The sequence below is a fragment of the Oncorhynchus kisutch genome, linkage group LG27, assembly GCF_002021735.2.
Source record: "Oncorhynchus kisutch isolate 150728-3 linkage group LG27, Okis_V2, whole genome shotgun sequence".
In the NCBI taxonomy this organism is placed as follows: Eukaryota; Metazoa; Chordata; class Actinopteri; order Salmoniformes; family Salmonidae; genus Oncorhynchus; species Oncorhynchus kisutch.
Window position 1 is genome coordinate 5068658 of NC_034200.2, and position 26905 is coordinate 5095562.

The window sequence follows — 26905 nt, forward strand, 5'->3', positions numbered from 1 at the left end:
TACAGTAACCGCAAATTGTGGCCAAGGATGTGTTACTCATTTTTTAAATGAATAAATACTGTTACATTAGCTTGTAAGATAGCCTTACCATTACGCTATTTACTGTCTTACAACCAAATATGAACATTTAATGGAGATGTATCTACTGCTTGGATAGTTAGATCTGAGCCACTGGCTTAATCCTATTATTTGATATATTTAGCTTGTATTGTTGGTTAAGATGGAGACGTGAATTGTTGTCATTTGTTAAGTTGTCGACAAGTTAATAGGCTATATACCGTATTGCTAGTGTGTTGTTGAATTGTGCTAGGTTGTCAACACAAACAAAATCAACATTTGAAGTGTCACGTTCTGACCTTTATTTCCTTTGTTTTGTCGTTATTTAGAATGGTCAGGGCGTGAGTTGGGGTGGGCAGTCTATGTTTGTTTTTCTATGATTTTGGGATTTCTATGTTTCGGCCTAGTATGGTTCTCAATCAGAGGCAGGTGTCATTAGTTGTCTCTGATTGAGAATCATACTTAGGTAGCCTGGGTTTCACTGTTTGTTTGTGGGTGATTGTCTATGTTAGTTGCTTGTGTCAGCACAGTTCTCATTATAGCTTCACGGTCGTTATATTGTTTTGTATAGTTTGTATTCAGTGTTCAGTGCTTTCTTTTATTAAAAAATCATCATGAACACATACCACGCTGCATTTTGGTCCGCTTCATACGACGATCGTGACATGAAGGAGATGTTTTTTCTGCTTGGATAGCTCCATCTGTGCCACTGAACCTGGCTTTAATTCCAGTTTGTCTACAAATTAATTATTGATATGTTGGCTTTAAGTCCCCATTTCCACCAAAAATCTAAGTTAAAGAATAGAGCTAAATCAAATCCAATCCAACTTTAAGATAGTTTACAGCCTAACCAGACACCTAGGTATTTGTAGTTGTCCAGAGTAGTGATGCGGGCAGTGATCGATTGAAAAGCATGCATTTAGTTTCACTTGAATTTATGAGCAGTTGGAGGCCACGGAAGGAGTGTTGTTTGGCATTGAAGCTTGTCTGGAGGTTTGTTAACACAGTGTACAAAGAAGGGCCAGAAGTATACATAATGGTATCGTCTGCGTAGAGGTGGATCAGAGAATCATCCGCAGCAAGAGCGACATCATTGATGTAAACAGAGAAAAGAGACGGCCCGAGAATATAACCCTGTGGCACCCCTATAGAGACTGCCAGAGGTCCGGAAAACCTGCCCTCCGATTTGACACACTGAACTTTATCTGAGAAGTAGTTGGTGAACCAGGCGAGGCAGTCATTTGAGAAACCAAGGCTATTGAGTCTGCCGATAAGAATGTGGTGATTGACAGAGTCGACAGCCTTTGCCAGGTCGATGAAGACGGCTGCACAGTACTGTCTTTTATCAATGGCGGTTATGATATCGTTTAGGACCTTGAGCGTGGCTGAGGTCCACCCATGACCAGCTCGGAGAATTGTGTAGCGGAGAAGGTACAGTGGGATTCAAAATGGTAGGTGATCTGTTTGTTAACTTGACTTTAGAAAGGCAGGATAGGATAGATATAGGTCTGTAACAGTTTAAGGTGAGGTTCCTCAGCAATCATTCTCATGACAGCGCAATGGTTATAGTCAGTGACAAATATCAAAACTAAGCAGGGCTGGATGATGTTAAAACTCTGGATGGGAGACTAAAGGGATAGCTCTCCAGGAGGTGGTCTTGCCCAGCCGACAGTTTTTTTCTGATAGTGAATATTACATTGAAGATCTGACGTTGTTTCAAAGGGAAACATTTGATATATTTCATACAAGGCTTGTCTATGTTGAAAATTGGTTACCATGACAACATAATCCTTTGGTTGACATTTTACCCTCAAAACAAATTACTTTTCTCAAATCTTATGTATTTTCCACGTAGATTCCACATCAAAATAATTTGACAAATTTTACTGAACAAAAATATTAACGTATGGATTTCACATGACTGGGCATAAGCCAACCCACTGGGGAACCAGGCCCAGCCAATTAGAATGGATGTTTCCCCACAACAGGGCTTTATTACAGACAGAAATACTCCTCAGTTTCATCAGCTGTCCGGGTGACTGGTATCAGACAATCCTGCAGGCGGTCACAGAGTCTGAGGTGCTAAAGGAGCTCCATAAACTTGACCCCCCAAAAAACATCTGGGTCAGATGGTTTAGACCCTTTCTTTTTTAAGATTGCTGACCCTATAATCACCAAGCCATTCTGGGGAGGTTCCCATTGCTTGGAAGGCAGCCACGGTTCATCCTTTTTTAAAGGGGGAGATCAAGCTGATCCTAACTGTTATAGGCCTATTTCTATTTTGCCCTGTTTATCAAAAGTGTTGAAAAAAACAAAAACAAAAAAACAATAATCAACTGACTAACTTTCTTGATGTCTATAGTATTCTCTCTGGTATGTCTTCTGGTTTCCGCTCAGGTTATGGATGTGTCACTGCAAACTTAAAGGTTCTCAATGATGTGAAACTGTTTTTATTGACTTGGCCAAAGCTTTTGATACGGTAGACCATTCCATTCTTGTGGGGCTTTGGGGTCTTTGGCCTGGTTTTCTAACTATCGCTCTCTCAAAGAGTGCAGTGTATAAGGTCAGAACATCTGCTGTCTCAGCCACTGCCTGTCACTAAGGGAGTACCCCAAGGCCCGATCCTACGCTTTTCTCAATTTATATCAACAACATAGCTCAGGTAGTAGGATGCTCTCTCATCCATTTATATGCAGATGATATAGTCTTATACTCCGCAGGCCCCTCCCCGGATTCTGTGTTAAATGCGCTACAACAAAGCTTTCTTAGTGTCCAACAAGCTTTCTCTGCCCCTTAACCTTATTCTGAACATCTCCAAAACAAAGGTCATGTGGTTTGGTAAGAAGAATGCCCCTCTCCCCACCGGTGGGATTACTGCCTCTGAGGGTTTAGAGCTTGAGGTAGTCACCTCATACAAGTACTTAGAAGTATGGTTAGACGGTACACTGTCCTTCTCTCAGCACATATCAAAGCTGCAGGCTAAAGTTAAATATAGAATAGTTGGTTTCCTCTATCGTAATCGCTCCTTTTACACCCCAGCTGCCAAACTAACCCTGATTAAGATGACCATCCTGCCCACGCTAGATTACGGAGATGTCATTTATAGATCCGCAGGTAAGGGTGCTGTCGAGCGGCTAGATGTTCTTTACCATTCGGCCATCAGATTTTCCACCAATGCATCTTATAGGACACATCACTGCACTCTATAATCCTAATCCTGGTTGATGCTTATTTATAAAACCCTCTTATGCCTCATTCCCCCCTATCTGAGATATCTACTGCAGCCCTCATCCTCCACATACAGCCCCCGTTCTGCCAGTCACATTCTGTTAAAGGTTCCCAAAGCACACACATCTCTGGATCGCTCCTCTTTTCAGTTCACTGCAGCTAGCGACTGGAACGAGCTGCAACAAACACTCAAACTGGACAGTTATCGCTATCTCTTCATTCAAAGACTCAATCATGGACACTCTTACTGACAGTTGTGGCTGCTTTGTTGTTGTTGATTGTCTCTACCTTCTTGCCCTTTGTGCTGTTGTCTGTGCCCAATAATGTTTGCACCCTGTTTTGTGCTGCTGCCATGTTGTGTTGCTACCATGTTGTTGTCACATTGTGTTGCTTCCATGCAGTGTTGTCATGTGTTGTTGCCATGCTATGTTGTTGTCTTTTGTCTCTCTTTATGTAGTGTTCTGTTGTCTCTCTTGTCGTGAAGTGTGTTTTGTACTATATTTTTTATTTATTTTTATTTTTAATCCCAGCCCCCTTCCCCACAGGAGGCCTCTTTGCCTTTTGGTAGGCCGTCACTGTAAATAAGAATTTGTTCTTAACTGACTTGCCTAGTTAAATAAAGTTTAAATAAATAAAATATAGAAAAAAGAAGCCGGATGTGGACGCTGGCTGGCGTGGTTACATGTGGTCTGTGGTTGTGAGGCCGGTTGGACGTACTGCCAAATTCTCTTTAAGGACCTTGACGACGGCTTACAGTAGAGAAATGTATATTGAATTCTCTGGCAACAGCTCTAGTGGGTGTTCCTTCCGTCAGCATGCCAATTGCACTCTCCCTCAAAACTTGAGACATCTGTGGCATTGTGTTGTGTGAGAAAACTTCACATTTTAGAGTTGCCTTTTATTTTCCCCAGCGCAAGGTGCACCTGTGTAATGATCATGCTGTTTATTCAGCTTCTTGGTATGCCAAACCTGTCAGGTGGATTGATTATCTTGGCAAAGGAGACATGCTCACTAACAGGGATGTAAACAAATTTGTGCAACAAAAAATGAGAAAAATAAGCTTTTTGTGCAAATGGAAAATGTTTGCAATTTTTATTTCTGCTCATGAAACATAGGATCAAAGCTTAACATGTTGCGTTTATATTTTTGTTCAGTATACATTGAAACAACATTGATTTAATTAACCAGTTTGTGCCCTGTGGGAACTTTCTCACAAACATTGTGTTGTATAAAATAAAACTATTCTGACATTGTATTCCCATTTAAACTGTGTTGTCTTTTAAAATGGTTGAAAGCGCAGTGATAATACATTTACTGTAGATGACAACTAAACAAGAAATCAGACTTTGTTTTTCGATCGGACTTTGGTTGTCCATTTAGATGGCTGAAAGCATAGTGATAACACATTAGGAATTCATCAAACTTCTGGCTGACTTTTAGAGTTGGTGAAAAAAGGTTGCAATCTCATTGATGTCTCTCCTAAATATGACCCACATTTACATGTTGAAATAGTGTGGTGTGCGTGTGCCCAGTGGGTAGCTTGTAGAGGCTCTAATCAGAGTAGTATAACATTTGATGTAGCAGAAGTCACCCGTAGTGGACCTTTGTCAGTTCTGTAATGCTGCCTATGACCCTCTCTAATTCAATAACCTCTCTCCTCTCATTGAAACAGTGTTTGTGTATGGCTCTTCACACCATAATGGCCCTGCAATACCACTCTACCCTCAGGCACAAACAGAACTGACAAAGGTCCACTACGGGTGGCTTCTGCTACATCAAATGTTACTACTCAAGTTGTCTAACTAACCAGAAGCTCTATTGTAAGGAAACTAGAACATTCAATTCAATTCCATATACTTTAGATGTCCCGCAAGGGGCAAATATGCTTGGCAAACGGTGCAATTTGGTAGCTATACAAAATAAAATAAAAAACGTTGGTAAGATGATAACAGTACAACTCAACATGCAGTACAGTATATACATATATATATATATAGAGAAAAAAAAGTGAAATCTCACACAGAGAGCTTCAATGATAAAATTACGGTGTGGCAGGTAGCCTAGTGGTTAGAGCGTTGGGCCAGTAACCACAAGGTTGTTGGATTGAAACCCAGAGCTGACAAGGTAAAAATCTGTCTCTGATTCAGAGGTGTTGGGTTAAATGTGGAAGACACATTTCAGTTGAATGCATTCAGTTGTACAACTGACTAGGTATCCCCCTTTCCCCTTACCCTTACAAATGTGTAGTCTAATCAAGAAATGCAACAGGATGTATTGGGTTTGGGTGCATTTCTCCATAAATAACTACAATCATGCTGAACAACAAAATGTAAAACAGGGAGAGATGGAAAAGATAGATGAACCTATGTCAGTGTGATTAAAAAAAGTGATTCCCTTTCATGAGCAACTCATTCTGTGAGCCTACAAACAGCGGAGAGTGCCAGAGTGTGTGGGTGAAACGGGTGGGAAGTGGAGAGGGGAAAATGTCAGGCATGAACAACAATACATCTGTTCTGAGATGGAAGAGAGAAATGGAGAAAGAATGGAAGAGATAGCTGTACATTGTTCATCAGATTCTATGAATTCTTAAAGAGGCAATCAGCAGTTGAACATTTTTTAAATGTGTTCTTGCTGCCACTGTTTTGCTAAAAACTGAGGGACGGGGCTGGAGAATTGCAACCACTCTCAAATTCATAGACAGACCCACAGAGTTTCTAAAACTGGAGGTGCAACGTCATAAGAATTCCGGAAACGCTTGCCAAACAGACCAGGCTGGGGTTGGAGAAGACAATGAGAGAAGTGAAAACAAACAGACCAGGCTGGGGTTGGAGAAGACAATGAGAGAAGTGAAAACAAACAGACCAGGCTGGGGTTTGAGAAGACAATGAGAGAAGTGAAAACAAACAGACCAGGCTGGGGTTGGAGAAGACAATGAGAGAAGTGAAAACAAACAGACCAGGCTGGGGTTGGAGAAGACAATGAGAGAAGTGAAAACAAACAGACCAGGCTGGGGTTTGAGAAGACAATGAGAGAAGTGAAAACAAACAGACCAGGCTGGGGTTGGAGAAGACAATGAGAGAAGTGAAAACAAACAGACCAGGCTGGGGTTGGAGAAGACAATGAGAGAAGTGAAAACAAACAGACCAGGCTGGGGTTTGAGAAGACAATGAGAGAAGTGAAAACAAACAGACCAGGCTGGGGTTTGAGAAGACAATGAGAGAAGTGAAAAATTCTTCATTTGTTGTTCATTTTCTCAAAATCTAAAAGGCACAACCCAGATTCGAGACAACATCTTAAAGAGCTGAACATGTGATTACTCCAACCTCGTGAAAGTGACAAACTGACACGTTTTAATTTTTGTCAAAAACATTTTCATATATTGAAGAAGTGCTTTTGATTTGATGCCCTGCATATGCGCAGTTTGGTGTGAGGCAACTGTTAGAACAGATGCGCATGACCTTAGCTAGCCAACATTGACATGACATGGCATACGAGTGTGATCTGGGATTTTATTGGAGAAGCAGTTTCTATCTTTATACTGCACTGTCTTTGACAGAGCTATGGATGTAAGGACTGACCATCCATGATAACAAAATTATAGTTTTAACCATGGTTTACATTTACTTTGTTTACAAACATTGGGGTAAAACATACTTATATTTTGGGTTCTGATGAAGCAAGTCAGTTGAACTATACTCATGGGGCATTTCTAAGTTATATTCTTCAAGAATCAATGGGTACATATCAACATTTTATAAGTCCAAAAATGGACGTACTGTAGTAACCCAGCTAACAAAAAAATGTTCCCACAACTTTAGAGAATGTTCCCTTCCCTCTATAGGTCATTAACTAATGTTTTCATAGGAACGGACCCAGGATGTGCTAGGAGTATTTCCAAGAAAATATTCCCTTTAATGTCAAATAGAACTTACCTAAAACATGGTTACCATGAACTCACTTAAGATATGAATGTTCTACACACGGGAACGTTGCAAGACCATTCATGTGTCCCGTTTCTGTGGGTTAGGAGAATATTCCATCAATGTCCCACCAAACATACACAGACCATGGTTGCCATGTTCTCAGGACATAAGATATTAATGTTCTAGACATGTTTCATGGGAACGTTGCAAGAACATTTATCTGTCCAGTTTTCTGTGGGCCTAAGAAGATTATTCCATCTACGTCCCACCAAACATACACAGAACATAGTTATCATGTTCTCAGAACATAAGATATTCATGTTACAGACATGTTTCATGGGAACATTGCAAGAATATGCATGTGCACAGTTTCCTGTGTTAGGAAAATAATCCATCATCATCACACCAAACATACACAGAACATGGTTGTCGTGTTCTCAGAATATAAGCCATTCATGTTCTAGACACGTTTCATGGGAACGTTGCAGGAACATTTATGTGTATCAATTGTCAGGACGTCGCTTTATAGTTCTAAAGAATTGCTCTCCCCCCGAAAAAAATCTTTACACATCACTTCTTGTTACTGTTGCCGAGCCAATCAATGCCCTGATTGGTGAACCACGGATCCATTCATAGCTCGTTGTCTGTTAGCAAGGGTAGAGATACTCACACACATATTTGACATACAATAGATGGTCACATTGTGTATGTACAGCGTCATTAATATTCAACATGTCCTCACCTGGGATTTAAACGCACAACCTCACTACGCCACCGTGTTCATGTCAGGTATCAGTTCATCTGACTATTCTCATCATTGATTTGATTGACTTATTTCAGAAATGTAAGGGCTGAAATGATACTCCCAGTCCTTAATGATTGCAAGCCTACCCATAAAGTGATGCAGCCACCACTATGCTTGAAAATATGGAAAGTGGTACTCAGTAATGTGTAACGTATTGGATTTGCCCCAAACACAACACTTTGTATTCAGAACAAAAGTGAATTGCTTTGCCACCTTTTTTGCAATATTACTATAGTGCCTAGTTGCAAACAGGATGGATTTTAAAAAATATACTTGTATTCTGTACAAATTTTCACTCTGTCAATTAGGCTAGTATTGTAGAGTAACTACAACGTTGTTGATACATCCTCAGTTTTCTCCTGTCACAGCTATTAAACTCTGTAACTGTTTAACTTCATTGGGATAGGGGTCACTATTTTCACATCTGGATGAAAAGCGTGCCCAAAGTAAACTGCCCGTTACTCAGGCCCAGAAGCTAGGATATGCATATAATTGGTAGATTTGGATAGAAAACACTCTAAAGTTTCTAAAACTGTTAAAATAATGTCTGTGTATAACAGAACTTATTTGGCAGGCGAAACCCGGAGGACAAACCATCCAGGATTTTTCTTTTTGAGTTCACTGTGTTTTCAATTGGTTTTCTATGGGAATCTAGATTACAGTTCCTATGGCTTCCACTAGATGTCAACAGTCTTTAGAAATGTTTGATGTTTTTCTTTTGAATAATGAAGAAGTAGCCCTTTCCTTTCTGAGTGTCGAGCCAAGTTGACTGTTTTGTTTGGGGCGTGCGACCAATTTAATTTTATCTGCTATTGAACACAATATATTCCATCTTAAATTGTCTCAATTATTTACGTTTTAAAATACCTAAAGTTGGATTAGGAAAGTTGTTTGAAATGTTTGGACCAAGTTTACAGGTAACTTATTAGATACTTTGTAGCCATGTTGGGCGAGTTGGAACCAGTGTTTTTCTGAATCAAGCGTGCCAAATAAATGGACATTTTGGGGATATAACGATGGAATTTATAGAACAAAAGAACCATTTGTGATGTTTGTGGGACATTTTGGAGTGCCAACAGAAGAAGATCTTCAAGGGTAAGGCATGAATTATATCGTTATTTCTGAGTTTTGTGTCACACCTGGCAGGTTGAAATATGATTGTCATGTGTTTGTATGATGGGATGTTGTCCTCAGATAATCGCATGGTTTGCTTTCGCCGTAAAGCCTTTTTGAAATCTGACACGGTGTCTGGATTAACAAGAAGTTAAGCTTTATTTTGGTGTATTGCACTTGTGATTTTATGAAAGTTAAATATTTCTAATAAGTTTATTTGAATTTGGTGCTCTGCCATTTCACCGGATGTTGTCAAATCGAAGTTTTAAAGTCATCATGTTGAAATCCCTGAGCAGTTTCCTTCCTCTCTAACTTAGTTAGGAAGGACGCCTGTATCTTTGTACTGACTGGGTGTATTGATACAACATCCAAAGTGTAATTAATAACTTCACCATGCTCAAAAGGATATTCAATGTCTACTTTTTTTTTGTTTTACCCATCTACCAATGAGTACCCTTCTTAGCGGAGCATTGGAAAACCTCTTTGTAGTTGAATATGTGGAAAGTGGTCAAAATTCGTGCTCAAGAAGAAATCCTACAGATTCCCATATTTGAGTGAAAAACTCATTTGAACTATATCAGATAGGTATTTTAACTTGGACATTAACATGTTTTGATAAGAATGTGAGATGTGAGGGTGATTCCCTTTGCTCGTTTCTCAAACTCATTCCACAGAGGGCCGAGTGTCTTCCTCCCTTGTAATTGATTGATGAAGTAAGGTCACTAATTAGGAAGGAACTCTTCTCGCCTGGTTGTCTTGATCTTAATTGCAAATAATAATAAATAAAACAGCAGACACTAGGCCCTCCATGTTAGGACTTTGACACACCTGTCTTAGCGGGTCTCAAATCCAGGCCATCAGCACCAATGACAAACACAATAACCACTGTCCCAATAAAGGATATCTCTAGGACATGTGCTTATTGGGTCGGTATAGTTAGGCCCTGTCCAGTACTGAAAAAAGCCTAACCCTTCCTCCCTAGGTACTTGTGTGAATCTGAAACAACTTTATAGGTGTAAGGCTGTAAGAAATAGGGTGAACGCACTTTGAAGTAAATCTCAACTCTGTTAAAAGTACACTCAAGAAACACATTTATTGATCATTGTGATTCAGGAGTATAATTAAAATATGTTAACATCACAGAAGATTGGTGGTACCTTAATTGGGGTGGATAGGCTCGTGGTAATGGCTAAAGCGGAATAAGTGGAATGGTATAAAATACATCAAACCCATGGTTTCCATGTGATCCCTGCTTTTTGTTGCTGTTTCCAACTTCCCTGCGAGCTGACCTGTCTGGAACTGCGAAGAGTAACAGCGTGGCCTACGTTGCTACCATGAGAAAGACCAAAGGCGGTGGGAGTACCTTTGAGGATAGTGGTGTCTGTCTATCACAGTTGAGGGATATTTTAGACAAACAAAAATATTTCTATAAGCCGTTGTTACAACATCAAGAAAATATCTTCAAGAATTGTGTACAAATACTGGTGGAGTCAACTAATAAAATAATGGACGACGTGATCAGACTGGTCCAGGACCCGAAGAACGGTTTGCAGTTCTCCCAGAGTCAGCTCGATGAGTTTAAACAGGAAAATGGCAAGATGACAGCAATCTGTAAGTCATTGAGAGAGGACTTTAATTATGTGAATCCATGATAACAATGACGGACAAATCAGATTATCTCGAGGGACAATCAAGGCAGAACAACATTGTTGTGGACGGAATTGCAGAATCTCCACATAAGACCTGGACAGAGTCTGAGAACAAAGTGAGGGAAGATGGACCACAGGAAGATTGAGGTGGAGCATTCCCACAGGATTGGAAAACCCACCACCGGCCCACGTGACAGGCCCAGGCCCAGGCCAATCAAGTTCCTGATGTTCAAGGACAAGGTAGCTGTTCTGGAAAGAGCCAACAACTTGAGAGGAACATACATTTTCCTCAATGAGGATTATCCTGAAGCTGTGCACCAGAAGAGAAAATAACTTATCCCGTCCATGAAAGCTGCCAGAGCGCGTGGGGACAATGCTTACATCTGCTATGACAGGCCAGTGCCCACCCTCATTCCCAAAAGCCTGGAAGGGATGAGAGAGCCAAGCCTATGGGTTCGTAGATTCAACCCCACAGACTCACACACACACACCAACTGATTAATGGACCACGGAATTATATTTTTTTGTCTTGCTTAGTTTGTTATTTTCCATATTATGTCAATCTCTGAGAAGCTACACAGGAAAGGCCTATATTAATATATGTAGCCTTAGAAATAAGGTTAATGAAATAACTTACTAACATCAGATAACATTCATATATTAGCCATTTCTGAGACTCATTTAGATAATTCCTTTAATGATACAGCAGTAGCAATACAAGGATATAACATCTATAGAAGAGACAGGAATGCTTATGGGGGAGGTGTTTCTATATATATATTAGGAGACATATTCTTGTAATGCTTAGAGAAGATCTCATGTCAAGTGTTATTGAAGTGCTGTGGTTGCAGGTTCACCTGCCTCATCTAAAGCCTATTATTTTGGGGTGTTGCTATAGGCCACCAAGTGCTAACAGTCAGTATCTAAATAATGTGTGTGAAATGCTTGATAGTGTATGTGATGTTGTTGAATTCTAGTTTGAAATACTTTCTTTACTAGAAGTTAATGGTTACACCCTGCACCCTGGAAGGGGTGCGTCACCTGAGTGGGTTGATTCACTGATGTGGTCATCCTGTCTGGGTTGGCGCCCCCCCTTGGGTTGTGCCATGGCGGAGATCTTTGTGGGCTATACTCAGCCTTGTCTCAGGATGGTAAGTTGGTGGTTGAAGATATCCCTCTAGTGGTGTGGGGGCTGTGCTTTGGCAAAGTGGGTGGGGTTATATCCTTCCTGTTTGGCCCTGTCTGGGGGTGTCCTCGGATGGGGCCACAGTGTCTCCTGACCCCTCCTGTCTCAGCCTCCAGTATTTATGCTGCAGTAGTTTATGTGTCGTGGGCTAGGGTCAGTTTGTTATATCTGGAGTACTTCTCCTGTCCTATTCGGTGTCCTGTGTGAATCTAAGTGTGCGTTCTCTAATTCTCTCCTTCTCTCTTTCTTTCTCTCTCTCGGAGGACCTGAGCCCTAGGAACATGCCCCAGGACTACCTGACATGATGACTCCTTGCTGTCCTCAGTCCACCTGACCATGCTGCTGCTCCAGTTTCAACTGTTCTGCCTTATTATTATTCAACCATGCTGGTCATTTATGAACATTTGAACATCTTGGCCATGTTCTGTTATAATCTCCACCCGGCACAGCCAGAAGAGGACTGGCCACCCCACATAGCCTGGTTCCTCTCTAGGTTTCTTCCTAGGTTTTGGCCTTTCTAGGGAGTTTTTCCTAGCCACCGTGCTTCTACACCTGCATTGCTTGCTGTTTGGGGTTTTAGGCTGGGTTTCTGTACAGCACTTTGAGATATCAGCTGATGTACGAAGGGCTATATAAATAAATTTGATTTGATTTGACATGTATGAGGAATGTATATGGTTGGGTCAATGGAGGTTGTATAAGAGCCAGCGCCCTGAAAAGGGTAAAGGGAATCACATGGTTGCGGTCACTGATAAGGGTGGAGAGGTGTTGATTAGTTTGTGGTCAGGTCACATGAAGGGAGAAGGCACAGTGTATTACCCACATCACTAAACTTCCTGCCTAGCAACAATAATGTAGTGTTTAGAGAAAAGGATGAGACTCTGCCTAAATGAGGGTATAAATATGTGTTTGTGTAAAGAGGTCTTTGTCTTTGCAGCTGTTTGACCCAGTGGGTGAATAAACTTGGTTTGAGCTTTTCCTAGTTGTCCATTACGTTCTAAATAACCAGAGTAAAACTAACAATGTTAACAGAGAGGTCAACTTTCCTGGGACCTCAATATTGACTGGTTTTCATCAAAGGAAGCTTCCCACTGTAACCAGTGACTGTAATCTGGTTCAGGTTATTAGGGCGGCAAGGTAGCCTAGTGGTTAGAGTGTTGGACTAGTAACCGAAAGGTTGCAAGTTCGAATCCCCGAGCTGACAAGGTACAAATCTGTCGTTCTGCCCCTGAACAGGCAGTTAACCCACTGTTCCTAGGCCGTCATTGAAAATAAGAATTTGTTCTTAACTGACTTGCCTAGTAAAATATAGATAAAAAAAAAATTAATTAATCAACCTCCAGGACAGGAACAAGATCAGCCACATGTAGTGATCACTTTTTTTGCTTTGGCTCTTATGTGGGATGATCAAAAGAATATTTGTTGGTCTGATGTGATTAATGAAGAGCATCCAGACGGGTGCACTTGTTTAATTTGTGAAATTGCTTCTTCCAATTATTGATAAACATGCACCTGTTAGAAAATCACATTTAGAAATATTAATGTGTTAATGAGGAATTGAAAAACTATGGTTGAACGTGATGGGGTAAAAGGAGTGGCTAATAAGTCTGGCTGCACATCTGTGGCTGATTTATTGCAGATTTAAGAAATTATGTGACTAAACTCAACAAAAATAAAATAAACGAAGCCAAGATCAATGATATAAAGGATGAAAACTTTGGAGTATTTTAAATTAAATTATTGGGAGAAAGACAAATTCAACTCCACCCTTTCATCAAATCAGATTGCGTATTCATCACAAAACCATTTTATGTTGCCAATTATTCTAATGATTACTTTATTGGCAAAGTGGGCAAACTTAGGCAGGAAATGGCAACCAGGAACAGTGAGCGATTAAGGCCACTTCTGCCTGTCATACATTTAATCTGAATCTAGAGGAAGGTGTTTGTCCTCAGGGCTGGAGGGAAGACAAAGTAATTCCGCTACCCAAGAGTGGTAAAGTGGACTTTACTGGTTCTAACAGCAGACCTATCAGCTTGTTTCCAGCTATCAGCAAACTATTGGAATAAATTGTGTTTGAACAAATACAATGCCTTTTCTCTGTAAACAAATTGACAACAGACTTTCAGCATGCTTATAGAAAAGAGCCCTCAACATGTACTGACACAAATGGATGATGATTGGTTGAAAGAAATGGATCAGCAGCCTTTGATATTATTGACCATAACCTCGGTTTTCTTTAATGGGAACTTCTCTATTGTCAAACATGTAGGATGTGGTGTACCACAGGGCAGCTCTCCAGGCCCTGCTACCCTTTTTTATTTTTACCAATGATCTGCCACTGGCATTAAACAAAGACTGTGTGTCCATGTATGCTGACGATTAAATCATATACGTGTCGGAATTCACAGCTAGTGAAGTTACTGAAACCCTTAACAAGGAGTTGCAGTCAGTTTTGGAATGGGTGGCCAGTAATAAACTGGTCCTGAACATCTCTAAAACTAAGAGCATTGTATTTGGTACAAATCATTCCCTAAACTCTAAATCTCAGCTGAATCTGGTATGGTGTGGCTGTTTTTTATTTTATTTATTAATTTAACCTTTATTTAACTAGGCAAGTCAGTTAAAAACAAATTCTTATTTACAATGACAGCCTACACCAGCCAAACCTGGACGACGCTGGGCCAATTGTGCGCCGCCCTATGGGACTCCCAATCATGGCTGCTTGTGATACAGCCTGGAATCAAACCAGGGTGTCTATAGTGACACCTCAAGCACTAAGCTGCAGTGCCTTAGACCACTGCGCCACTTGCTGTTGAACAAGTTAAGGATACTAAATTACTTGGTGTTACCTTAAATTGTAAACTGTCATGGTTAACATATAGAATCAATGGTTGTAAAGATGGAAGGAGGTCTGTCCATAATAAAGAGATGCTCAGATTCTTTGACACCACACTCCAAAAAGCAAGTCCTCCAGGCTCTAGTTTTGTTTTCTTTGTACTATTATCCAGTCATGTTGTCAAGTGCTGAAAAGAAAGACCTAGTTCAGCTGTGCATGTCAGGGCATGTCTTGCTCTTCATTGTAATCAGAGGGCTAATATACATAATAATAATCTCTCTTGGCTAAAAGTTGAGAGACTGACTGCATCACTTCTTATTTTTACAAGAACCATTAATGTATGGAACATTACAAATTGTTTGCGCAGTCAACTTACATACAGCTCTGACACACACACCTTCCCCACCAGACATGCCACCAGGGGTCTTTTCACAGTCCCCAAATCTAGAACAAATTCAAGAAAGTGTACGGTATTATATAGAGCTATTATTGCATGGAACTCCATTTCATCTCATATTGCTCAAATGAACAGCAAACCTGGTTTAAATATACAGATAAAGCAACACCTCACTGCACATTCCCTATTGGACCTAGATATTTTGTGTGGATATATTGATATGAAGGCTATGTGTGCTGCTTTAAAATGTATTTAGTTCTGACCTTTAGCTGTTCTGACTATTAATGTTCTGTATTGTGTTATGTTGTTTCATGTCTTGTGTGGACCAGGCCTGTAATTTCATGATTTTAGAGGAAAGGCCAATTGGCCTTCAAGAGATGCCCAATCTACAAGGGCAACAAGGCCATTAACCAAAATAGCCAATTAAATTGCTTTGAAAACCGAAATATCGCAGCTATTCTGTTATGAAAAAAACAAGTATATGTAAATGTAGATAAATGATTAAAATAAGCCTACATATCGAATTGCAGTTGATGGTCAGACCTATACTGACATGAGAGAAGAGCTTGAAAATGTAGCCAAACTTTAATGTCACTTTTAATTTTATATATATATATATTTCTGAGCGTTTGGACAATATTCTATAATATTTTGCTTTCTCTCTCTCTCTCGGGGGACCTGAGCCCTAGGACCATGCCTCAGGACTATCTGGCCTGATGACTCCCCAGTCCACCTGGTCGTGCTGCTGCACCAGTTTCAACTGTTCTGCCTGCGACTATGGAACCTTGACCTGTTCACCGGACATACTAACTTGTCCAAGACCTGCTGTTTTCAACTCTCTAGAGAAAGCAGGAGCGGTAGACATACTCTGAATGATCGGCTATGAAAAGCCAACTGACATTTACCAATGAGGTGCTGACCTGTTGCACCCTCAACAACTACTGTGATTATTATTATTTGACCATGCTGGTCATTTATGAACATTTGAACATCTTGGCCACGTTCTGTTATAATCTCCACCCTGCACAGCCAGAATAGGACTGGACACCCCTCATAGCCTGGTTCCTCTCTACGTTTCTTCCTAGGTTCTGGCCTTTCTAGAGAGTTTTTCCTTGCCACCATGCTTCTACACCTGCATTGCTTGCTGTTTGGGGTTTTAGGCTGGGTTTCTGTACAGCACTATGTGACATCAGCTGATGTGAGAGGAGCTTTATAATTGATTGATGACCACATTTCCACTACCTCTCATAAATTGTTAGTACTTATTAATTCTATGTAGCTGGACATCTCTCCATCGTCTGCTTGAAATGTACTTTGAAGTGAATCTCAGCTCTGTTAAAAGTACTCAAGAAAAACAGTTTTATTGATCAGGAGTAACATTAAAACAGGGTGAAATGACCCATCAACATTAGACCACGATACAGAAATATATATATATATGCCAAAGATCAGTGGTTCACCAATTATGGCCTTGATGGGCTCGGCAACAGTAACAACGGGTGGTGGGTAATGAAACCCTTTTATTTTGGGCAGAACATTTCTTTGGGACCATCAGGTGACGTCCTGACAAATGATACACAGAAATGTTCATGCAACGTTCCCATGAAACGTATTTAGAACATTAACATATTTTATTCTGAGAACACGGTAACCCTGTTCTGTTTATGTTTGGTGGGACGTTGATAGAATATTGTCCAAACGCTCAGAAAGCTGCACACGGGACTGTTTTTGCAACATTCCAATGAAACGTGTCTAGAACATGAATATGTTATATTCTGAGAACATGGCAACCACGTTCTGGTACTCTGTTTGTCTTCAAGGACATTTCTACTCTAACACCAGGACATACTAAATAGGTTCTCATGAGGTTTTTGCTAGCATACAATGTTCTCCTAACTAACAGAAAACTAGACACTCAAATATCTGGGTAACATTACAAAAACGTTCACTTTCCCTAAAATTGTTAGCTGGGATAGGATCACAGCTGGGTGTGTGCGTGTGAGATAGAGTTTGTGTGTGTGTGTGCGCGTGTCTGTCTGTCAGTCCATCTGTCTGTCCATCTATCCATCTGCTTTGCTTTCTGTGTCTGTCAATCGGCCAATCAGTATCGTATTTGGTAGTGATGGGCACATCAGAAGAGTCAACATTGTCTGTTGTTGGCCGTGGGGCAAAGACGATCTAGCAATCTTTCTTTGAAAATGTCTGCCAATTGGCATGTGTGACAGACATCAGCAGCTCTGGGTGACAGGCTCAGGTTGTGTACAGTCTGGACCCCCGGTGGCTTGTTTTGGGCTGAGGGAGTAAGAGGGATCCGAGCTTAGAGAGAACAGTAGGGGCTGTCTATCCACTTCAAGAAATAGAGGAGGGTGATGGAGAGAGAGAAGGGGTTTAGAGACAAGAAATCACTAGCAAGTTAGTGTTGTGACCCACTCTGTTATAGGAGAGCCATGAAAGAGCGGAAGTAAGTAAGCCGAGGAAAAGGCAGAGAAAAAAAAGAGCAAAGAGACACAAATGAGAGAAAGAGAAATAAAAGAAGAGGAAAAGAAAGAGAGAGCACAGTAGGGCTTCTATCGCCATGGAGACTAACCCCAAAATACACCAGCTACCCTCGAGGGGGACTCTAATCCTGTTCCAATAGAATGAGGGGAGGGGAGGGGAGCAACACACACAGAGGCCTTGTTGAAACTTACTGAACACAGAGTGGTGGGGGGGGGTCAGTGTGTATATGCCTGTGTGAGTGTGTTTATTTGTGTTTGTTTGTTTGTGTGTATGTGCGTGTGTGTTTGTGGATGCACATGACTGTGTGTGCATGTGAAACAAACGAGTGCCAAAGTAAACCAACAACAACTACCATCAATCATTCCCATCCCTGAGAGTCATCCTCTCCCTCCCTTCTCCCCCGTGGTCACTCACCCTCCATGGGGGTGTTGCTGTCGGGCCGGTTGGCAAACACCACATCCACATACTCCAGCTGCATCCTCTGTAGAGAGCTCCTCAGACCTGCGAGAGAGAGAGAGAGAGAGAGGTGGGTAGAGAGGGAGCGGGAGGGTGAGAGAGAGAAAAGGAAATGAAAGAGAGAGGTAAACACCTGTTAGAAACCTGCAGCTACAGAACGCAGAGGATCTGAGGGAAGGTGAGGGAGACCTTTCCTTCTCTGTCTCTCTCATCCTGTCAGATGAAGGCTTTGCTGTTTGAATCCCGAGAGGAGAGGAGAGGAGAGGAGAGGAGAGGGGAAGAGGGATGAGGGGTAGAGATGAATGAGGTATTGTGTCTGTCAGCTCAGCTCCATTCACAAAAACTAATAGGAGAGCAGACGGATGAAAGGATGGAGAGAGGAGAGGATGGGACACAATAAGACAGAAAAAGAAAGGCGGTGTGTACCTGAGTGTGTACATATGAGTGTTTGTAAAAGTGTGTTTACATGTATACTGTATGAGTGTCTGTGCATGTGTGTGTGTGTATACATGTGTACATTTCTGTGACAGATGAATGCCAGTCCTTAGAGTTAATCCTGTGAGGGAGTCATGCTCTCCCCTGTCACCATTCACACATTTTAATCCATGTCCTGTCATCTACAACCCGGTAATCCCAGGAGCATTACACACATGCGCGCACACACGCATGTGCACGTGCACACACACACTAATCTGAGCCTGCTCTGCCATGATTTTTATAAGACTCTGAAGGGACTCTATTTTGAAGTGACTCACACACACTCACACGACTTGCACTGATCAAGCAGTCTTAAGGCCTCTACGTGCCTCTATTTGTGGAGATTAGCGAGACGTGGATAGAAGGGTAATACAGCAAATTAATTCCATTGGTGGATATTGGATAAAGGAGGAATCAAGCAAGGTCATGAACGAAGTCCTGCTTAAAAATATCTTTAAATATCCTGTCAATCAGTAGATAAAACCACCAAAAAACATCCCTGTCCAACACCAGTTTGCCTCACTAGTCCTCTACTCTTTACTATAGAAACCAGTTTAGACATCACTCAGAGATATGAATACGGTCATCAACTGTCTTTCTTGGCCCAACATCGATTATCTTGAGGTGACACCACCACACCCGCCAATGCCCTTCAAAAAATGCTGTGAACAGCTGTGTCTTTTAGACAGATGCTGCATCGATTGGCCAGCAGTGACATCCACATCAACAGTTTAAATAGGTTGCCAACAACTGTGTCTCTCAGCCAATCGTGTGCTTCATCAGTTAGCCTGCGGTGACATCCACCACATTATGGTGACACAGGCGCTGTGCCTCAGTATTGTTATCTATCCTCCAGACAGGACAGCTGAGCCCAACTAATTTGCTATGCTCTCTTTCTCTCCCTCCCTAAGTTTTCTTACTTTCTCTCAATTTATCTTGCCCGCTCTCTTCCTCTCTCTCCTCTCTCCCTCTCTCTCTCTCTGTCCCCCCCCCCACCTTCTCCCCATCCTTTATCTCTCATGCTAAACATATGATTCTGTTTTTCTTTGGGGGGAAAGTTAGAAGCTGATATGAATGTTAATACTATATGAGAGTGCTGCAGGAGGTGCAGCCACTGCTGTGGACGGGACATTGTTGGGCTGGATCAGGGAATTGGTTTGGGGTAGCGTGCGGATGGGGGTAACCTGGGTGTCAGGTTTAGATGTGTAATACCCTAAAAACTGGAGGGACTGAAAGGGGAAACATGGAAAGGTGGGAGATGAAAGGAGAGGACAGAAAATAACAGGGGAGGAGAGGAAAGGAAAGGACAGAAAATAACGGGAGGAGAGGAAAGGTTAGGAGAGGACAGAAAATAACAGGAGAGGAGAGGAGAGGAAAGGTTAGGAGAGGACAGAAAATAACAGGAGAGGAGAGGAAAGGTTAGGAGAGGACAGAAAATAACAGGAGAGGAGAGGAAAGGTTAGGAGAGGACAGAAAATAACAGGAGAGGAGAGGAGAGGTTAGGAGAGGAAAGGACAGAAAATAACGGGAGGAGAGGAAAGGTTAGGAGAGGACAGAAAATAACATGGGAGGAGAGGAGAGGAAAGGTTAGGAGAGGACAGAAAATAACAGGAGAGGAGAGGAGAGGAAAGGTTAGGAGAGGAAAGGACAGAAAATAACGGGAGGAGAGGAAAGGTTAGGAGAGGACAGAAAATAACATGGGAGGAGAGGAGAGGAAAGGACAGAAAATAACGGGAGGAGAGGACAGGAAAGGACAGAAAATAACAGGGGAGGAGAGGAGAGGAAAGGACAGAAAATAACGGGAGGAGAGGACAGGAAAGGACAGAAAATAACAGGGGAGGAGAGGAGAGGAAAGGACAGAAAATAACATGGGAGGAGAGGAGAGGAAAGGACAGAAAATAACAGGGGAGGAGAGGAAAGGTTAGGAGAGGACAGAAAATAACATGAGAGGAGAGGAGAGGAAAGGACAGAAAATAACAGGGGAGGAGAGGAGAGGAAAGGACAGAAAATAACAGGGGAGGAGAGGAAAGGTTAGGAGAGGACAGAAAATAACATGAGAGGAGAGGAGAGGAAAGGACAGAAAATAACGGGAGGAGAGGAAAGGTTAGGAGAGGACAGAAAATAACAGGGGAGGAGAGGAGAGGAAAGGAGATGCTAGGAGAGAAGATAACAGGTGAGGACACTACAGGACGATATGGATAGAGGGGTGCTCATGTCATATTACAAATGGACCAACTCAAGACCCAGAGACATCCGACCCTGAACGGTAGTAGAGACATACAGGTACTTCAAAAGAGGAGGTTAAGTTCAACTGAGCACACAGGAGGAAATAAAATACAATTGTATTGGCCACATGCCCATGGTTAGCAGATGTTATTGCGAATGTAGTGAAATGCTTATGCATCTAGATCCGACAGTGCAGCAGTATCTAACCATTTCACAACAAAACCTAATACACACAATCTAGTAAAGGAATGTGATAAGAAGTATAAAATATATGGATTAGCAGTGACAGAGCAGCTAAGATGCAATAGATAGTAAATAATAGATAGTGAAGGATACAATATCCATTATATACTGTATATATGAGATGAGTAATGCGAGATATGTAAACATTATTAAGTGGTTAGTGTTCCATTTATTAAAGTGGCCAATGGTATCAAGTCTGTAGGTAGGCAGCCACCTCTCTGTGCTAGTGGTGGCTGTTTAACATTCTGATAGCCTTGAGATAGAAGCTGTTTTCAATCTCTCTGTTCCAGCATTGACGCACCTGTACTGACTTTGCCTTCTGGATGGTAGCGGGGTGAACAGGCAGTGGTTCGGATGGTTATTGTCCTTGATGATCTTTTTTGCCTTCCGGTGACATCGGGTGCTGTGGGTGTCCTGGATGGCAGGTAGTTTGCCCCCGGTGATGCGTTGTGCATACCGCACCACCCTCTGGAGAGCCTTGCGGTTGTGGACAGTGCAGTTGCCGTACCAGGCGGTGATACAGCCCGACAGGATGCTCTCAATTGTGCACCTGTAAAAGTTAGTGAGGGTTTTCGGTGACAAGCCATATTTTCTCAGCCTCCTGAGGTTGAGAGCTCAATTTTTATGGAATGGTCTGGAATGGTCTGCCTACCCATTGTTATATGGCTCTTTCATACCGTCCCTAGGAGGGGTGCGTCACTTGAGTGGGTTGAGTCACTGATGTGATCTTCCTGTCTGGGTTGACACCCCCACTTGGGTTGTGCCGTGGCGGAGATCTTTGTGGGCTATACTCGGCCTTGTCTCAGGATGGGAAGTTGGTGGTTGAAGATATCCCTCTAGTGGTGTGGGGGCTGTGCTTTGGCAAAGTGTGTGGGGTTATATCAGATGGGGCCACAGTGTCTCCTGACCGCTCCTGTCTCAGCCTCCAGTATTTATGCTGCAGTAGTTTATGTGTTGGGGGGCTAGAGTCAGTTTGTTATATCTGGAGTACTTCTCCTGTCCTATCCGGTGTCCTGTGTGAATTTAAGTATGCTCTCTCTAATTCTCTCTTTCTCTCTTTCTTTCTCTCTCTCGGAGGACCTGAGCCCTAGGACCATGCCTCAGGACTAACTGACATGACGACTCCTTGCTGTCCCCAGTTCACCTGGCCGTGCTGCTGCTCCAGTTTCAACTGTTCTGCCTGTGATTATTATTATTTGACCATGCTGGTTATTTATGAACATTTGAACATCTTGGCCATGTTCTGTTACAATCTCCACCCGGCACAGCCAGAAGAGGACTGGCCACCCCACATAGCCTGGTTCCTCTCTAGGTTTCTTCCTAGGTTTTGGCCTTTCTAGGGAGTTTTTCCTAGCCACCGTGCTTCTACACATGCATTGCTTGCTGGTTGGGGTTTTAGGCTGGGTTTCTGTACAACACTTTGAGATATCAGCTGATGTACGAAGGGCTATATAAATACATTTGATTTGATTTTGATTTGAAGAGGCGCTGTTGCGCTTTCTTCACCACGCTGTCTGTGTGGACCATTTCAGTTTGTCGGTGATATGTACCCCGAGGAACTTAAAACTTTCCACCTTCTCCACTGCTGTCCCTTCGATGTGGATAGGGGGCTGCTCCCTTTGCTGTTTCCTGAAGTCCACGATCATCTCTTTTGTTTTGCTGACATTGAGTGAGAGGTTATTTTCCTGACACCACACTCCGAGGGCCCTGTCCTCCTCCCTGTAGACTGTCTCGTCGTTGTTGGTGATCAAGCCTACTACTGTTGTGTCATCTGCAAACTTGATGATTGAGTTGAAGGCGTGCATGGCCACGCAGTCGTGAGTGAACAGGGAGTACAGGAGGGGGATGAGAACGCACCCTTGTGGGGCCCCAATGTTGAGATTCAGCGGAGTGGAGATGTTGTTTCCTACCTTCACCACCTGGGGGCGCCCGTCAGGAAGTCCAGGACCCAGTTGCACAGGGCGGGGTCGAGACCCAGGGTCTCAAGCTTAATGATGAGTTTGGAGGGTACTATGGTGTTGAGCTGTAGTCAATGAACAGCATTCTTGCAGCAATCAATCACAAGAGAGAGGGAGAAGAGAGAAAATAAAAAGTGATGTGGATATGAAAAGGAGGGGATTATAGAGGTGAACCGGGGCATGGAGTGATGTGGAGGACAAGACATAAGGAAAGAGGAGGAGAGGAAATCAGCCACTTTACCTTCAATTATGTGCTTTCTGTTGAGTCCTCTCTCTGTCTCCGCTCTGGAAAAGAACACAGAAGTAAATATACACACAGAAAAGTATACACAAAAGGGCACACACCAGTGCATGCACAAACAAACACACAGAGAGAGAGAGAGAGACACACAGACGCACAGATTTACAGTGACTAGAGCATTGAACTTGTCCCACAAGCCTCTAATGAGCTGTCTACAAATCGATGAATAGACAAGAGACACAACAGGCCCTGGGAAGTGTTGGTAGCGACAAAACAACGTTTATGGTCTGACAGCACTGAAAAATGCTATTATCATAGTGGATGTCTGAGTCAATGAGAAACCGTCAGCAACATCATCCTCATCTACCCAGCCCTCCCCCATTACTATCCATCTTCTCTCTTTCTTCAGTCCTTTCTTTGTCTTTCTCTCCTTATTTGTTTCTTCATGCTCACCCCCCCCCCCCCCCTCTCTTTTTATAATATATGCCAGTTAACAGACACTTTCAGGCAAAGGAACTTACAATACCGCTTGAATATATTTTAACATGGGTGGCCCCAGCAGGACTCAAACCCACAACCTGGTGGTGACATGCTCTACTGACATGCTCTACTGACAGAGCCACACAGACTCTCTTTCTTGCTCTGAGAGTTGGGGACTGATATTCCAGGCACACAGAGAACTGTAGCGTGGGGCTGAGTCATCCTGGATCTCTGGCTGTGTTATTCTCTGTTATGTTATCGGCTCCCCCAGCTGTGTGTGCGAGTCTGTTCAGAGATGCAGAGAGCCTCGTCAGGCCCCAAACAGACTGCCAGGCTGGTTGTTAATCATCTCTCTCTCTCTCTCTCTCTCTCTCTCTCTCTCTCTCTCTCTCTCTCTCTCTCTCTCTCTCTCTGTCTCTCTCTCTCTCTCTGTCTCTGTCTCTGTCTCTGTCTCTCTCTCTGTCTCTCTCTCTCTCTCTCTCTCTCTCTCTCTCTCTCTCTCTCTCTCTCTCTCTCTCTCTCTCTCTCTCTCTCTCTCTCTCTCTCTCTCTCTCTCTCTCTCTCTCTCTCTCTCTCTCTCTCTCTCTCTCTCTCTCTCTCTCTCTCTCTCTCTCTCTCTCTCTCTCTCTCTCTCTCTCTCTCTCTCTCTCTCTCTCTCTCTCTCTCTCTCCTCTCTCTCTCTCTCTGCGCTACTTTTGGCCTGAGTATGTGCACAGATCTTAGACACCCTCCTTCATCATAGTGCAAATCCAGCCCTTTGTGGCTCTAGTGCACTGTAAAAGGAAGAGAGTTTTAGTTGAGATTTAACCTGCAGACACGGCAGAGTCAGTAGCAGGAACTCCGACCTGACCAATTATCTAGATCCTCATTAGGAACCTCAAATAGACAGGATATGTCTAATAAAGAGAAGATGAACAGGTTAGAGCTCACTGATGGATGATCCTGTTCAACTTCTGTCAAGACAGATCTCAGACAGAACTCAGACAGAATTCAGACAGTATACGGTATAGGAGAGCCTCAGTACAGACCGTTCAAAGATCTATTCCTACTTCACGCACCTCAGAATCACATTGGCGTGGTGCTCAGAATGTCTGAGGAGGAACATACTTACTTTCCTCCCCAGTAGAGCTTGGTGGTGATCACCAGACTCGACCTCCTACATGAAGACAAAGGGAGAGAGATCAGCCAGACAAAACAGAGGGAAAGACATGGACATCCTGATGAATATAGCCTTATGTAATGTCTTAATACTGTAGGGGAGTCAACAATATGGATCCTTCAGCTTTTTATACATAGTATTCAAGTATGAAGAAAAGTATTCTGGGACACGTTCTCTGAACTTTGATAGGATACAGTGTATCTCCTCAAAGTAAAGTCAAATCCCCATCGCTTGGCTGTTTAATGTTTCAATCGGAGGCAGTGAACCGACATGAACTGAAGAACTGGAGAGTGAAGACGTTATGATTGGAAATGTAGATTGGAAAAATGAAGCAGCAAAGATGTATGAGATCAGTATGTGCTGATAGCTGAGGCCTGACCACCTACCAGCCTACCAGCCTACCAGCCTTTGCATAGCCAAGAACACATAACTTTCCTCTGATTGCCATGGTTACTGCTGCAGACCTATTTAGCAGATGGGTGGATGAGTTATATTGGTGATGGAATTGAGATAAATCTGTGGTTTGATTAACGGTAGACTAACGGTAGATTAACGTTTGTTAGCTGGCCCCGTCTCTCTCTCTCTCTCTCTCTCTCTCTCAGTCAGACAGTCAGATACACACAGTTTAAAGATGATACATACCTCCAGCACTTTTTCTTGATGATGTTCCCCAGGATTATCTCAGCTCTGTAATAAAGCAGGGAGATTAACTCTAAGGGCGTGTGTGTGTGTGTGTGTGTGTGTGTGTGTGTGTGTGTCTACATGGTAGTAGCTGAGACAGACAGACAATACAGTTGTCATTTAAGTAGCCTGTTTGTCAGCGGTGCAGGTGAATAAACAAAAGGCCAAGACCAAGTGGTGCACAGAAAGCTGCAAAATAAGCTTTTTCTGATCAAGCGCCAAATTACGGAACCACATCAGCAAAGCTACCACATCATCCTCGACTGATGAAACACCATCGCAGGTGGAAGCTAGTAGTCATACTTATGCATCAGCTAGCACTAGCAACCTCCCAGTCCCGACAGAGAACTCACTGTCCGGGCCCGACAATGACAGTGGCCTTGCTCCACCTCTACTTCCTCCCCTGGAGAATAGTGACTAGTGAAGACCTCCTTCTCCTCCTCCTCTCCCAGAAAACCAAGCTGATGACTGCCAGAGACCCAGCGGCTAGTGGACTGGTTTTACGCAACACAGACTTTATTTCAAAGTTGCGCGAGAGCAGAAGTCGGCTAAGGTGGGCTTTTGGCCTACAGGACAGTTCTATAGTCCCAAAAATATTTTGGTTACTGATTAGTATGCTGTTGCATTGACAATTTGTTTTACAATCTGCAATGTTTGAATTTTCCCCTTTAATTACTGAACAAGTAAATACTGTGCATTATTGCCGCAGGCCAGCATTCTGAATAACAGCATTGCGACACCGTAGGCAGATAGCTTCGTGAAACATCAACATTAGGCTTAACATGAGGAAATGGCGACCAAATACAAATAAACATGTATCCATTAAAGGAAATCCATAGGCTACTACAAGCACTAGCACCTGACTGGCACAGCGGTCTAAGGCACTGCATCTTAGTGCTAGAGGCGTCCCTATGGACACTGATTCCAGGCTGTATCACAACCAGCTGTGATTGAGAGTCCCATAGGGTGGCGCACAATTGGTCCAGCATCGTCCGGGTGAGGGTTTGGCTGGGGTAGGAAGTCATTGTAAATAAGAATTTGTTCTTAACCAACTTGCCTAGTTAAATAAATAAAAACATAATCTGATAGGCAGCCGCATAGATCTCGAAATCTCAGAACCATGGACAGCGATTGTCTGTTCTTTGTGAGTGGCCGACGCATTAGATTTTTTGGAGGAGAGCGGGACCACAGGGAAACTGTGCTACGCTAGTGGTGCTACACATTGGTAGGTGACTTTACAATGTAAAGTGCTTGAGCATTGATAAAGCGTTCCAATCTGTTGCTAAAT

The 26905-nt window shown here is 42.7% G+C and overlaps 1 protein-coding gene across 1 annotated transcript in view; it reads right to left on the reverse strand.

Annotated features, from left to right (window-relative positions):
• Window positions 1-26905, reverse strand: part of LOC109871607 (voltage-gated potassium channel subunit beta-1) — a 92877-nt gene that overhangs the window by 8971 nt on the left and 57001 nt on the right. Inside the window, exons 5-8 of the mRNA XM_031807304.1 lie at window positions 25579-25623; window positions 24889-24933; window positions 23298-23341; window positions 18111-18197 (exon numbers count right to left, since the gene is read on the reverse strand). Coding sequence (XP_031663164.1) covers window positions 18111-18197; window positions 23298-23341; window positions 24889-24933; window positions 25579-25623 — 221 coding nt within the window. The remainder of the gene's footprint in view (window positions 1-18110; window positions 18198-23297; window positions 23342-24888; window positions 24934-25578; window positions 25624-26905) is intronic.